Source organism: Urocampus carinirostris, chromosome 1 (genome assembly GCF_059441175.1).
Source record: "Urocampus carinirostris isolate Australia breed hairy pipefish chromosome 1, RoL_Ucar_1.0, whole genome shotgun sequence".
In the NCBI taxonomy this organism is placed as follows: domain Eukaryota; kingdom Metazoa; phylum Chordata; class Actinopteri; order Syngnathiformes; family Syngnathidae; genus Urocampus; species Urocampus carinirostris.
This window is the reverse complement of record NC_142349.1, coordinates 3,181,848-3,197,494: the sequence shown is the minus strand read 5'-3', so window position 1 is coordinate 3,197,494 and position 15,647 is coordinate 3,181,848. Positions and strand designations below refer to the sequence as shown.

Genomic DNA, 15,647 nt, shown 5'->3' with positions numbered 1-15,647 from the left:
AATAAAAGAAATGGAAATCTTGTGAAAGAATTGTAAAACAAATGACGTTTTTAGGCCCTGCAACTTTTGCAATCGTATATTAGTCAATTCATTCAAAAAGTGAAAAATTATTTTGCATTGCCGGAAACTCAGCAAACTGTAATGTGATGTCAAGTTTTGGATATGTTTAATGATGATTTAGTTGCCACACATGGGGTTGCAGTTGCTCACTGTTGTTTCAAGCGTTGCTCACCGACTTTGTGTGAACGCTCAGACCCGTGGAAAATAACAGGGAACATTGTTCTGGACCCCTGTGCTATCCCATTTATATAATATTTTCTATGTCAGTGGACACTAACGTGGACTCCCGTATCCTACAAAACAGAGTGTGCGTCAGTCCGCACGGGAGCAGTCCCTCCCAGCATTGAGGTTGCAAATGAATAGTGCAAGTGCCAAAAGGCAAGTCACATTTTCAGGGTTTGCACACCCTTTTCATGGCCAAATTCAAGCACTTTGATGACTAAAGTCCCTATTTTGCTGCTGGAACATACTTTATGCTATTTTGAGCGGTTCCTATCTATGATCTATTATCTTTGTGTGTCAATGGGCTGCTATAAACTGACATGAATTCTGCCATTGTGCTTCAAGAATGCACAGGCAGCTTGGCTACGTCACACTTGTTTACAAACACGGAAAAGGCTCCATAGGTGTTAGGTAATAATTAAAAAACAAATAAAGTATTGCATGTATAAACAATATTTTATGTTGACAATATCTGTGTATTATTTGCCCTCATGTAGGTTTTAAATCAGGTGATGGTGTCATAATAATCTGCGGTTTGCAATAATCTGTGCACCCCTTTGAGACTCTTTGTGATTAAGGGCTATACAAATGAACATGACTTGACTTGTATGAAAAGCAGAAAAATTAGCCAAATTTGGACTAATATTAATGATATTGATTGCTCCGAAGCAGAGTACATTCAGTCTTAGAGACTGCTGATATTTTGCTTTTTGTTTTACATAATTTAATGTATGTGTTTTTTTGGGTGTTTCAGAGGATCTGTGTCTAAATTGGTTAAAATACAATTGTAATTAAGTTATATTTTTTGTACTTTATCATTTATTTATAGCACTAATAGCACATGGGTTTTTCAGGGATCTCCTGCAAGAGATATGACATTATTAATTAATAAACAATTTGGTGCATAATGCCGTTTGGGAGCTCACTTAGCTGAGCCAAAATAGCTGGTTTTCTAAATAGAGTTGTCCTCTTGGGTGCGACCAGTAGGGGGCAGTGATGCTTCACATGACAACGCCATGATTACAAGCCACCAGAGCAGGCGTGTCAGAGTCATTTTCACACAAGTTTATTTTTCTTCATTGATTGCATGGTCTATAGAGTCAGACTATCAAGAAACATTGCAGTAGCAACAACTTCAATCATTTTCTAGAATTTCACCCAAAATTCAAGCAATTTCCTGACCTTGAAAACACTACATTAAAATTCAAGCATTTTTAAGTACTTCAAACACCCGTACAAATACTGTATATTACAATACACTACCTGAAACTCTTCCACTTTAGCAAAGAAGTGTTTTAAGAGAGTTAACATGTCTGAAGCCACTGTGGCAACGTTTGTAGCAAAGCAATCTGGTTTGTCCGTGTAGCTAAACCCAGTTCCAACAGGGTTGTCCACAAAAAGAACATTGGCTGCTTGCACCTGCAAGCACAAAACAAACAGTACTTTTAATTATCAACATTTGAACCTGTTTTTATTTTGTATTTTAAGGACAAGAGTGTTTTTTCTTTACATGTAGTTGGTGAACTATGAGTATGCATCAATTCCAAAGCATTCAGAATGGGGGGGAGTAGGCAATGTTGGTGGTGGTGGTGCTGTAGGACAGTGTGCAATACAATATCACTAGAGGTAGCCGTAGCTAAGAATGGGGCTGAGCGGTGTGCTATTGAAGAAGAAGCACAACGGAAATCTTCATGAATTACAGTATGTTTCCATGCTTTGACGAAATTAAAGAAATGCAATAAGAAATTCATCACATCACACGACTCATCACAGCCCATATAGTATTTTGGCACTTAATGTCCTTGATTTGCTGTTCAGTGATGTTGATTGCAATTGTAACGGCCTTTTACTACACCGTCTTAGTGGAAAGAGGCATGCCTTTCATTTTCTGCATTGTTTCACCTTTGTTCTTGAAATCTGCAAATAGGTGGTCTGATGTCTTGACAAATGACTACATCATGTAGTCACCATATGTGAACAGTTTTCCACGCTTTATTAATTCCTGGGTTGCAACAAAACTCACAGGAATATTGTAGTTTGGAGATGCAATCCACCTCCTAAATCTATTTTGCGCTCATCTATTTTCTCCAAAAGTGAAAACTTTTTCTCTCAGTTCCAACTGGGTACTCTGCCACAAATGTAGCATGCTTTCCCTGGAAAGTTATTTCCCACATTATTTGATTACTTCTCTCTACAGAGCAAACATTCAGGCAATCCATCCACGCTGGCAATAAATGTTGAATTTTCTGTCCTCCACAGTTATTATTCTCTGTATACCTTTGGGGACTATTACAGATTCGTTGAAAACAGCCACCTGCCTTGATGGTGATGCTTCCCCTTTAAAAGCAGCGGAGCTTGGGCCTCACAGCCACACGGGACAGTTGAGATAGAGAATAAGGCAGGGGAGCAATGCACCGGAGTTCTGCTTGTAGCTCGTGAACTTGTACCTGCTCTTCGCTGAAATGTAATATTTATTCCAGAATTTTTTAAAGCGCTGGAAAATGTTAAAAATGTTTGTGTCATGTTTATCCACCTACATGATAAACCCCTACTAAAATAAAAATGTATATTTCCTCCCCAATCTTTTAATTTGGAAATATTTGAGGAAAAGTGCCAGGGAGCCACTCGGCTCGAAAACGTACGTAAGGCCCAAACCCTCGGTTTAAGTAAACCACGTATTTATAGTATATATTAAAGCGATTTTCTTCCATAGTAGTAACAATCTTACCCAATTGCTCTTTCTGGGATTTAGGTTAATATCCAAGGGCCCAATCTCTTCAAAATTCCCAAATCCACTTCCCGAACCTCCTGGTCCACCCTAAAGACATAGATCGTTTCAGTCACAAAACAAGGTAAAAATTGCTACTTGGCGTAAATTACATTTTATCTGGGTTAATTACACTCCAGTTCTAGCATTAGTAGTATTTTGCTCTAAGATTGCAGAAGCAGCTTACACCGCAAACAAATCACTGTTAATAAATAAATAAATAATAATAATAATAAAAGGAAGTATCTGAGTGATTTTTTACAATCTAGGTATTAGTTTTTTTTTATTTGAATATTTTAATAGGACATTTCATATTTTTACTCTTTCTAACTTTTTTTTCAAGCAAAGAAAAAAAAATTCAACTGAGATAAGTTTTGTGATTTATAGTAAAAGTAACTAAGCACCAGAGAAAATAAATATGTCCGTTACTTTAAAAAAAGTGTTGTTTGACATACAGACTTTGAAATTTTCTAAGTAGTATTCGAGTCAGTTGAATAGAGCAGAACACACATGGTAAAAGACATCTTTGTGTTATAAAACCTTGTCATATTTATTGCTCCTCACCAGCATACGAGTTATCACACACTTTAAGTGCAACAAATATAAACAGTAAACAATATGATAAAACAACAGTCAGCATGGACGTAAACACGCACAAAAACGTAAGTAAAAACATACAAAATATCCGTAAATGCACCCAACAACATATGAAGAAACGCACAAAAGTGGAAGTAAACAGACACACATTAATGTGCATAAACACATAAAACGTACGTAAATTCACACAAAAACGTACTAAATGTACGCACAAAAACGAACGCACAAAAATTGACGCAAAAACACACAAAAATGTACATAAACACGCACAAAAACATACATAACGCGCCACTTTTGACCGTTAGTAACAATAACGGAGTTGTAACAGTAGAAAAGATGATTAGTAAGATTACCCCATTACTGACAAATATAACACGTGGCTTAATTGCCAACACTGATTAAAAGTACATTATTATCATGTTGCTAAAATTAGACAGAATATTGGCTTGAAAACAAATGTGCATTTGTTTTGTCATCAAATAAATTTCCTGCAGCACAAGAGGGAGGGTCTTAAAACAGCAGCAGTGGATGAGAACTCTAAAAAAAAAAAAAATGTGTGTCTTACCTGTAGCCACATGACTAGAGGAAATTCTTGATATTTTACATTCTGGCTGTCAGCATAGTAGAGCCACCAGAACATGTGGGCTCCAGCTCTTACGTCCACATAGTCCCAAGCTTCTTTGCCATTCAGGGGACTCAGTTGACCTGTGAAGGACATTTAACGTTGGTCAGAATTCTGTTTAGCAATGTCAAAAAATGATGAAACAATGTCAGGACATGTGAACATAATACACTTTAATTATATTACTCACAGTGAAGATATAGTAGCAACTGGTGTGAGCTTTGGTGTTATCTTCCATATGGGAAGCAAAGGTTGCCTTGACAACTCCCTCAAAGAGGCTGGTCAGGGCGGTGTTTGATTTTTGTATCCTTATTTTGTTTTGTGTTCTAGTCAAGTTTCCTCTTTAGAATAGTAAAGAAAACGCCATAAATCCGAGTGTGCGTGTCAAGTCATGTTTATTTGTTTAGCCTTTTATAACAAAGAGTCTCAAAGGGCTGCACAAATCAAAGACTATTGCAAACTACAGACTATTATGACACCATCCCCTCATCTAAAACCTACTAAAGGGCAAAAAATACACATATTATCAACATAAATATATAAATTATTCATATGCTATGGAATAAAAGCGTGTTTTAAGCTTAGATTTAAACATTTCCACTGAGCTTGCAGATCGAATCTCAGGGGGAAGAGCATTCCACGGCACCGGGGCCTGGATGGAGAACGCTCTCGAACCTGCGGATCTCTTCTTGGCTCTTGGGATCACTAGTAGACCAACGTTTTCAGAGCGAAGGCTCCGGACCGGAACATAGGGGGAAATTAACTCTGAAAGATATGAGGGAGCAAGTCCATGCATGATTTTGTATAATACCAACAGAACATTAAATCACATCTTAAGCTAACAGGGAGCCAATGCAGGTTAGCTAAAATCGGGATAATGTGATCAAACTTTCTTGTCTTAGTTAAAAGCCTCGCTGCAACATTTTGTACCAGCTGAAGGCTCTTGATTTTGAACTTCGGGAGACCGGAGAGTGGTGCATTACAGTAATCGAGAACGTAAGTAACAAACGCGAGAATTATAATTTCCGCATCTGACTGAGACAGATTGGGACGAATTTTAGCAGTGCTGCGTAGATGGAAGAAAGCTGTTCTAGTAATATTCTTCACGTGTGTTTGAAGGGACAGATTGGGGTCAAATATGACACCTAAATTTTTGAGTCACTCTGGGTGATATTACATTTGTTAATGTTCAGAGCAGTTTTTGAGAACAAGTCACGGTATTTAGATGGACCAATAACTAACATTTCGGTCTTTTCAGAGTTATGGCGCAAGAAGTTGAGTGACATCAATTCTTTTATCTCAGTGAGGCAGGCATCCAAATTTCCACAGTTTAGTGTGGCAGATGTTGGGGAAATTGCAGGTTCGATAATCGAGAGAAAAGTCTTCTCATATGTGGATAAGGAAAATGGACAGGAGCCAGCCTCGGAGGGAGATACAACTTTTATTGATGCGTCAATGAAGTTTCTCAGAGAGCTGGGAACATGACAATGTTTTTAAAGCTGGTGTGACGATTAGGCTTCGATTGAGTACACCCCAAAAGGCAGTATCACGTATCAAGTTCAGAGCGTCCCGTCCCTTGCACGCTATCTTCAAGGAAACTTAATCGTCTGCCAAGAGTATCTTCAAGGAAACTTAATCGTCTGCCAAGAGTATCTTCAAAACGATGTCAACCCGACCTTTTCCCACAACTGTAAGCAAGTCTTTCTAAATTTCTACATGTATGCACGTCTATTCTACATTTCTACATGTATGCAAATCTATTCTACAAATGCAAGTGTATTTACCACAACATATCCCCCCTTTGGGAGTTTATACTCCCACTTTGAATGGAAATAAAAATTGAAAAATCAATACAGAGTAGTGGCAAAGTATTACAAATCATAGATATCAATAAATCAATAATGATATCAGAGTTTACGCGAATCGAAAATAAAAATAAAATTCTGGCGGTCAGCCTGCTGTGATCATTCTAACTTTCATTGTTCATGTCTCATTTACAAAAACCCCCAACACTCCAAACATCTGACCCATGCACTAACCCCCCCTTCATTTATCTTTATCCGTACATACTGGATTATACACGTGGACCGTCGACGGTTGATCGGTACGTGATAAAGGTAAATGAATAATTGAACTGATAAGTGATAACAAATTTTGGTAACAGTCGTCGATACATTTCAAGATGAGTGCATGACTGGATAGTGATACAGTGTACACATTGGCCTTTGGCCTGACCCCCGTGAACAATTTGAAGACCATGCACTGTCGTATTCGTCAACGGGTCTCATGAAGTCAGATGTTGGAGTGAGTGTTCATCCCAGCAGGCATCACGCTCAGTTTCCATGCAGCCAAAAACCCGGAAGCGACGATGCATCCTGACCATCCCAGACAGCAGCCTGTTCCCCGGCAGTGTGACATACCAACAAAAGAATCACAATCAGAAACCAATATATTTGTTGCTGTTATTCCTAGTGCTATATAGTGTGTTGCGTGTTTAACAACAGTGCTAATTGATATCGTATTCAGTCCAGATCATCATATGTGTCTCTTTCCGCAGATGCTCCATTTTTTATTATAATGTAGACTGACTATTAACGTTGCCAGATAAAATTCAAGGCGTTGAATTTAGTTGAGTCATCTGTTCTTCCTCACTAAGGAATAGGCTTGGATATTTAATCACTAACTGTGCTCATTGAGCTTCTGCCACCCTAGTATTAGCCACTACTGTCATTTGTTCTCCAAAAGTCTTAAGAATTCCTCTTTTAAGAATAGGTATGGCACAGAAACACAACAAACACATAATTATTACGACAGTTAGTACAAAAATCTCCCCCTTCGCTAACATACCACCCCAGTACCCAAATGTAGACGAGAACCAATCAAAAGAGATACTGTTCTTTTCAGTATTTACTGTCACTTCATTGCTCAACTCACGAATCTTCGACAGTGCTTTTGTGAAGCTTCCTGCTTCGGCTGTGTTTAAAGGTATATAAGTACAGCATTCCTCCTTTATCATATGACACACGCCTCCTTTACTGGCTAAGAGAAAATCGAGGGCCTGACGATTCTGCCAGGCCATCCTAGATGTCTCATGTAATTGCTCTCCTATTGCACTAAAGGCCTCGTTAGTGTAATTAATAAAACGTTGCTGGTTGTAATAAATGTAATTAATCCATTCTGCGTTCTTATTCTGAGTTATCCAGATAAATATCGATTCTAATCCAGACTTAATTTCATTCCTAGCTTTAAATTCTTCTGGAATTCCTCTCGGTTGTCCGATGGCATCTAGATATACTCGTCCATCCGGAAGATATGCTCTCTTAACTCCGGCCAATTGTCAACAAAAATATTTCATTTAATTACTTTTTCCCCTTTTCATTTCTTCCTTTTCTCACTTGTATGTCCCTCTCTTCTCTTTTCCTCAACGCCTACTTTCTTTTCCCCTTTTTACCTTCTTACCTTACTTGTATGTCCCTCTCTTCCTTAATGTCTACTTTCTTTTCCCCTTTCTACCTTCTTATCTTACTTGTATGTCCCTCTCTTCCTTAATGTCTACTTTCTTTTCCCCTTCTTACTTTCTTTTACTAAGCTTTTATCTTTCTGTATTTGTAACTTCCTTACTTGCTCTGCCAACAATCCATCTCCTACATAACTTTCCCTTCTTCTACGCCTTCTAACACTTTAGCCCATGGGAAATTGACATATAACCATCTCACTTATTTATTTATTTATTTATCTATTTATTTATTTATTTATTTATTTATTTTTCTTTCCAAACCAATTCAATCTACTATCTTAGCTTCACCTACTTAATGTGAAAATGACGTGCATTGATCTACAATGATTCATCTTACTCATTTTTATTCGACTCAATGAATTTTTCCTCCATATTCAATGAAAAGAAAGAATTTACTTACGCTATTCCACTACTTTCGTATAACAATGCTTTTCATTCTCAAATTACTCCATTCCAATTCACTCAATTGGATTTTTCCTCGTCTCCACATTCCTTAACTTTCCAATTTTGAACTGAAAACCGGAATAGGTTAACTTTTTTCTTTTTGTTATTATTCTATCCTTTCTTTGTGTTATTCTGGCATTAACATAATCTAAAGCACCTAAAATAACCAAACATAATTTTTCTAGACTTTTAACCCCTAAATTCATCGTTTTCCAACTGAAAAAACATTTATTTTTCTGGGAACTCCATAGGCTCTCGGACGTTATGTTGCACACCCTTAGCTTCAAAACGATTTCTAAAAAAAAACGAACGTTTTCGATTCCTAACAAGACGTGCTATTGGTTCTATCTAAAACAATACATTTTAAACCGTCTTCCTCTTTAAAAAACGTTTTTCTCGTCTCAATGAGCACTGTATTGTTCCCTTTTTCCTTTTCCTTCGATATTTTTCTGTTAATCCTTTCAGTTACGTGGGCCGCTTAAACGCCAGCGCTGGACAACCATATAAGACAAGAAAGATAAGAATACAGGAAAGAATACAAACACTTACAACATTGAACAAACATAAAACATAAAACAAGACAGATGGCCCACACAAATTTAAGTTAATTAGTCAAATTAAGTCAGTGCACATTGAGACCATGCGCCTACACAACTACCGAGTTAGGGTTATGGTTTTCCTCTTCTACACAATTTCCCGAATTTTACGTACTGGCCGTGCACTCATTTTTGGCTGTCGGCGTTGTAACCTCACTCTTCCGTGCTGTCGCCGTGGGTGTAGGTTTTTCTGGACTTTGGTGTGTCGGTACCCTTCTCGCCTGTATCGTCACATTAAGGTTTAGCATATTATCCGTCACTTTAGTCTGTACTGTCGTTAACACATTTGGTTTCTGGTAGTCCATCGGCACTCCGACTGGTTGCACGTCTCTCTTTCGTCTGACTCATCCCATAATACTCGGGATTTCAGTAATTCAAACTTGTCTTCTATCGCAATTGCACTATTTATACACGTCCCTCTACTCAATCAAGGAAGCAAGGTTTAGGGCGCTCTGAGGAGAGGGATGACTGAGTATGGGGGCCAAGAGTGGACTGAGAGTGTGATCGTGGCCACTGTGTTGTGCGGTGCAGAGACGATTCAGTTTTTTTAAGACGACAGCAGTGTGCGTGTGTGTGTGTCGTCGTATCGATACTAATAACTAAATGGAGTGGAATGGAACTATGACGACTATAACATGAGACCAAACGAGACGTCACGCTCTATAGAGAATTTATCGACCTATTTCATCATCGCCTACAATCAGCTCAAAATTTTTTTTTCCAACATTCTGCTTCTTAGAAAGAACCTAAAAAGAAATCCGTCATTAAAAGCGCAATTAACCACCAGTCCATCGTCCCAAAAACAATGGTTCTAAGTCAAGGGTGGGCAACTTTTGGCGTCACGAGCCTGGGGACACATCCAGTTTTTCTCATTTACAGTTATGATGTTATATTTCATTATATTTATTTCATGTTTATCTATTTTGTGTATATGTATGAACCCCTACTGAACACCAGCATACCTTCAGGGCAGTTGCAGTTGATTCAACAAGGTTCGGTTTCATTCGGAACGGACTAATCCCGTTTCAATCAATTTCAAATTGATAATGTGTTTCGATTTACAATAGTTTCATCATTCCATATTTACTGCTAGAACCAATTAAACTTATAAGTAGAGGTACAACTGTGTTATTGTAGTTGTGCACGTATGTAGTATTTCTGTCATGTCCAGCATGGTCGCCGTGGCGACCGTCTAATTTGCGTGTGTCCTTTTTAAGGGCTTGCCCGTTCTGAGTAAAAGCCTGTTTTATGAGTATTCCTAGTCTGAGTTCCTGTTTGCCTGTAGGCCAGTTGCTGTTTTGTTTTTTCCCTGAGCGTTGGACAATTTTGCTGAATAAAAGTAACTGGTCGTTAAGCGATTGAGTTCTGGTCCGGTCTGCACTTAACTCAACCATTCCTGCAGTAGTATCTTATAATATTTACAAAATAAGTTTAAATAAGATTCTGTAATATTTTCGAAGTAGGTTGTAGTACACCTGAGGCTATATTTTTGCAGGATTTCTTTAGTAGCGCTAGTATTAATGCTGCTGTAGTTTTGTAGCAGTATTCTTGCAGAATTTCTGTAGTTGGTCTTTTTAGAGTTATAGCCGTACCATATACTATGTCCCGGTTTTCAAGCTCTATATTCCGTTTTCTAGTAATTTCATAGAATTTCTGTAGTAGGATTTACATTATTGTAATACTTTACCATCCCATTTCTTGTTCTCCTTTGGTTTACTGCACATGAATGGCTGGATTAAACCCTAGAGGTTTAATTCTGACCCAATTGTGGAAAAATGTATTTGATAATGTTACTTCCGGCGCCGTCACGAATGGCAGCCACTCCAGCAGCTCCCGTGTTATTTTCGCTACTTTTGTGATTTATTTATTTGTTTATTTATTTTTGCTTACTTTATCAGTGCCTTGCAACACTTGGATTACTTTCTATCCTATGGATATGGGTTTCAACTCGCAAAAATACGTACATTAAACAACACCTCCTACATTGGACATTACCGAATCTTACTGCAATATGTATTCTGTGTAGCACTATTTAGTTACTCTATATAACATGCTAAAGTGGGCATTTGCACGTCACACTGGGTATTTGTATATTGTATTCTTTTGGCTTTATTATTGTATTGTTCTCAGCTCAGGGATGCTGCTGGAAATGTGAATTTCCCTCAGGGGATGAGTAAAGTATCTATCTATCTATCTATCTGATTAATTCGTTCACCCCTGTGCTCAGCATCTTTTTCTATAATAAAATTTTATGTATTGCGTGGTACGTATCTTCTTATTCTAAAGCAAAACAACATGTTATGTCTATGTTTATTTGCCTTCAATTAGATATTGATCCTTTTAATAATTTCCTTTTATTTTCATAGCTTATCTATAAAAATACTGTTATATGTTTTGCACAATGCTGACAACTTTTTTGCACTACAATGAATTTTTTTCACCAAATGCATATTACACATACCTCAACTGTATGTAACATTTTACATGCACATTTTTGTGTAAATATTGTATTACTTATAACTATAACCTTATCTTTTCCGTTTCTTTACCTAACTTTGAAGATGGAGTGTCATGCCAAATTTAATTGTCAGTTACAATATGTCAACCCGTTTTGTAACTATGTCCGTAAAGGTATATTCTTTCTTATCATAAATGATGCGCATATATGTAGTGCCTTCCAAGACCCTGAGGAACTCCAAAAACACTACATAATGTGTTGTTTTTCATATTTTTGTCTCAAGTTTTTCATACCCAATTTTCAGCAAATTATCCTTATTTAAATAACTTATGTTGTATGTTTGTCTTAGTGTTTCTTTTTCCTTTTCTTTCAGAATTAAAGCAAAACAATATACTAGGTTAAGTATTTTGTGGAATTCAGGGGCACTTAGAGTCTCGTTAAGTTTTATCGTGCTTACGTACTGAGATGTTTTAGTAAATTAGCCAGTTTAGATAGATAGATAGATAGATAGATAGATACTTTGTTCATCCCCGAAGGGAAATTCACATTTCCAGCAGCATCCCTGAGCTGAGAACAATCGAGAACAATCGAAAATAACACGGGAGCTGCTGGAGTGGCTATTCAATTTCTAAATTTTTCTTTAAATTTAAGTACTAGTAGACATTATCTTAGTTTAATTAATTTCCATTCATTTCCCATGCAGTTATATTTTTAAATCACCATGATATGTCTCGAAATCCATTAATCCGTTATTTTTAATTCCTTTAATCCTTTCCAGGATTGATCAATCTTTTTCTCATTGTCTTCTAAAAAAAATGCTCTTTTCCATAGACAATGTTTCATTTTAACTTAACCAAACCATAAGTCAGCTATTGTTTCACATTTATTAATCATTTGTCGAACGTAACACTCATTCTAAAAAATTCAGTGTGGAATCAACTGTCCTAAAAAACTGCCAACTCGAACTCAATGTCAAAAATTTCTAATTGTCTTTTCATCCCTCTGTAATCATAATCTCTTATTGTTGATTCGATATAAAGCAATACCTACTTGTCACTTATGAGTTATCTTGTTGACTCGTATTTATTTTATATTACTATCTTAATCTTTTATTCCGCGCAACAATCTTCGTTTTTACGCAATTGTCTTAGTTCCCTTTGTTTTTCTTTTTCTTTTCTTTTTAAAAGAAATATTTCATTCAGTGACTGAAATAGCTTCAGCTACGTTATTAATGATTTCTAGTCTCCAATTTTCTTCCCTGTGATAATATGTCGTCATTTTCAAACTTCTTCCAATTTTTGATGATTCGAAATCATTCATACCACTAGTAATCTATTATTGAATATGAGAAAAACTAAGGAAACAATCTTTTTATGTATTACGCCTCTTTTGAATTTGTCCATTTATAACCAACGAAAAGATGGACACTGAAATTATGGACGGTTTCCAGTCGTCTTCTTTGTTTTACTCGCCCTTGCTTTATTAGGAGCATAACTACACGTCTTAAAAATTCTTACCCTTTTGCCATTCGCATATTCAACGAGAGATGATTAGTTTTGTTACTTAAACATTTCTTTCTTTTTAAACTATTCTGTATAATTATCTTGTATACACTCAGTGTTCTCATTTCACCATGTTCCTGTGTCCCAGATGCATCATCCATGCTGGTATTTAACTTGGTATTTAGTTCTGTAGTTATTTATTTTTAATTGATGTAGTGTACTATGTCTTTGTTCTAAAGTACTATATTGAATCGTTAGTTTTGTGATACTGTTTAGTATACCTCTAGGGGCATTTCTCTATTACCGTATTACTGTCGTAGTATTTCTACGGTACTTTCATTCAGTGATTTTAATTTTCACTGTGTGACGTTTTGAGTGTTGAGTGACTTAAAATTCGACTCCCTCCCGCCGTCACTTATGAGTGCTGAGGCTCATTTTGTCTGTCATTTTGTCTCAAATTATTGATTCAAAATCTGCTGCAAGCCAAGTTATTTTGTGAAAATGTCAAAAATTCCTACAACTGAAGATACTTACGTATTTACTTTTAGTAAAAGTGCGCATGTCCTGTTTATAGTTCCTAACACTCACCCAATCAAAACGTTTGAGTTTCTTTGCTACAGCTCCTGAATAAAACGTTCGTTTTGGGTTAAGGTTTTTTTTTCCTGTGAGTTTCTACTAAAAAATGTCTCGATAGTGAACCTAAATCGTTTAATCAGCTTTCTTATAAAGTATTTTTAGCAATTTACATCCAAAACAGGGACTGCTGGTGTGACTACGTGACTGTAAACTGGAGTTACTGGAGTTTTCCATAACATAACATGAGCATCACCTAGAGGCAGTGGATAATAGTGCTTGTGTGGGCACTGTGACTCTCCTATTCATCCTGTTAAGCACTTTTATTTCGGTTGCACTCCACAGTGCAGAGACATCTTGGGGTCAATTTATACACACTGTCCCTTTAAAAGATTTCGAGTGCATGTTTCTTATGAAACCATATTCTAAGAATTATATTTTACACATTTTCGTCATATCTCACATTTTTTCTTTTTTCCTGTAATATTTTTAATTTTGGTACTTTCGAGCTTCCATACCTCAGGGCCATTGAGCCCTTCATGAGGTAAAATGTACTTGTACTTTCCAAATCCTCAACCGTTTTGGCATGTTATACAGTAGTGTCACACTTAACCGGGCCGCTATCTCTAGGATGCGTCGTGGTCTGCAACTGCAGCGTCGCTTTTTGGATCTCCGGCTGCACTTTCGGACCCGCAATTTCCATTCGCCGCTGCGATTTCTCGAGCTCTGCTCCTAGTAACAACCATATCAGACAATTTATTATCACACACAGCTTTGTCATCCACATCTTGTTTTCCTAATTTTAACGTTACTGCCCTGTTGATCTTGCTTGGTCTCGTTGACGGTGGCAGCGTGAGCCGTGGTACAGTGGTTCAGATGGTACCATTTTGAGCTGCCCTCGACCTGGACTGCGGCCGGCGTTGCCCTCACGACGGTGTACGGTCCCTCACGCCTCGGATGGTTCCACTTTCGTCGAAACCTTGATGTAGACGAGATCCCCTGGGACGTCTTTTCAAATGGTTGTTCGACCTTGGGCTCTTGTCTCTTAACCAGCCGGTAGATGACAGCTGTCAATTGTCTCATACAGTCTCTCAGTTCAGTTTGTAGTTGTTCAAGTGGCGGCCCCTTATAGGGACCTCCCAGATGCGGCGCTGGTCTGCCTGTTAGCATTTCATGCGGTGTTAAATGCGTGATCCAATGAGTTTGCATGCGATCACTCATCAGCGCTAACTGTAGCGCATCCCCTCAGTTGAGCCTAGTACTCACAAAGATCTTGTTTATCTTTGATTTTAATATTCCATTTACTCTTTTCCACCATCCCTTGACTTTGTTGATAAACCCCACCGAACCGTTGTTTAATGTGTAGTTTTTGTAAGATGCCCTTCACGACCTTTTGAACAAATGCCGCACCGTTATCCGAGCTTATTTCTGACGGTATGCCAAATCGCGGAATAACTTCTCTAATCAAAAACCTAATTACTGTTTCCGCACCTAGATCTTTTGATGGCACTGCTCCTATTATTCCTGTCATTATTATTCTCTGCACAAATTTCATATGTTGGTTGAGCACTCCGTCTACCGTGGCCTGTAAATACGGAGACCTACACCCTTATTTCTCCAGCTATTTCACACCTCCCCCTTGCATAATATTTTTAGATTGTGCACTTGTATCTGATATAAAGTCAAAGGTATTCCCCGGTTACCTATTCTCCTTAATAATCCTCCTGATGCTCCTGCATCTGGAGACACATCACCGATTTCCTGGAAAGCAGATTCAAAATACAATTTTAGCAGTATTTCTGTGTTAAAAATAAAATAATTCACAATCCAAACGTATCAATATTCCTCAGATTTGTAAACACTACGTCAATCAACAAGATTCTAGCGTGATTCAATGCAGACTCGTGTTGTTCGTTATCACCGCCCCGTCGACGGCCTTGGCCGTCTGGCTCAGTCCATTGTGACGTTCCACTCGTAATCCGCTGTAGGAATGCGCCCATGAGCTTTATCAGTGCCACACTGACCTTGGCGCCCAGTTGTCTACCTCTTTCTCCTCGAAACTGGCTGCAATCAGTTCAGATTGCCCCCTGCTCACTGTTTGAGGACAGCCTGGATGTGCTCCAGTGTCCCCACGACCCTGCTGTAGACAAGCGGCGCAGACAACGGATGAGTGAACGTCTTTGTTTGTTCTTTGCTTGTTTTTCTGTCCATCTTCAGCCCTTTTCAACAGTCCGTCTGACTTCTGAATCCTGTTAAATCGGTCATGTTTACAAACTCGGATGTTTAGTC

General features: G+C 37.8%; 1 protein-coding gene across 2 annotated transcripts in view; it reads right to left on the bottom strand.

Annotated features, from left to right (window-relative positions):
* The window catches only part of scpep1 (serine carboxypeptidase 1), a 34,749-nt gene that overhangs the window by 11,802 nt on the left and 7,300 nt on the right, over positions 1-15,647 (bottom strand). Inside the window, exons 1-4 of one of the 2 annotated variants that reach the window (XM_088339588.1) lie at positions 13,972-14,126; positions 4,212-4,351; positions 3,011-3,100; positions 1,546-1,701 (exon numbers count right to left, since the gene is read on the bottom strand). In XM_088339588.1, coding sequence (XP_088195714.1) covers positions 1,546-1,701; positions 3,011-3,100; positions 4,212-4,286 — 321 coding nt within the window. In that variant the 5' untranslated portion in view covers positions 4,287-4,351; positions 13,972-14,126. Of the gene's footprint in view, positions 1-1,545; positions 1,702-3,010; positions 3,101-4,211; positions 4,352-13,971; positions 14,127-15,647 lie in introns of those variants that run through there. The other variant, XM_088339507.1, reaches the window with a different exon arrangement.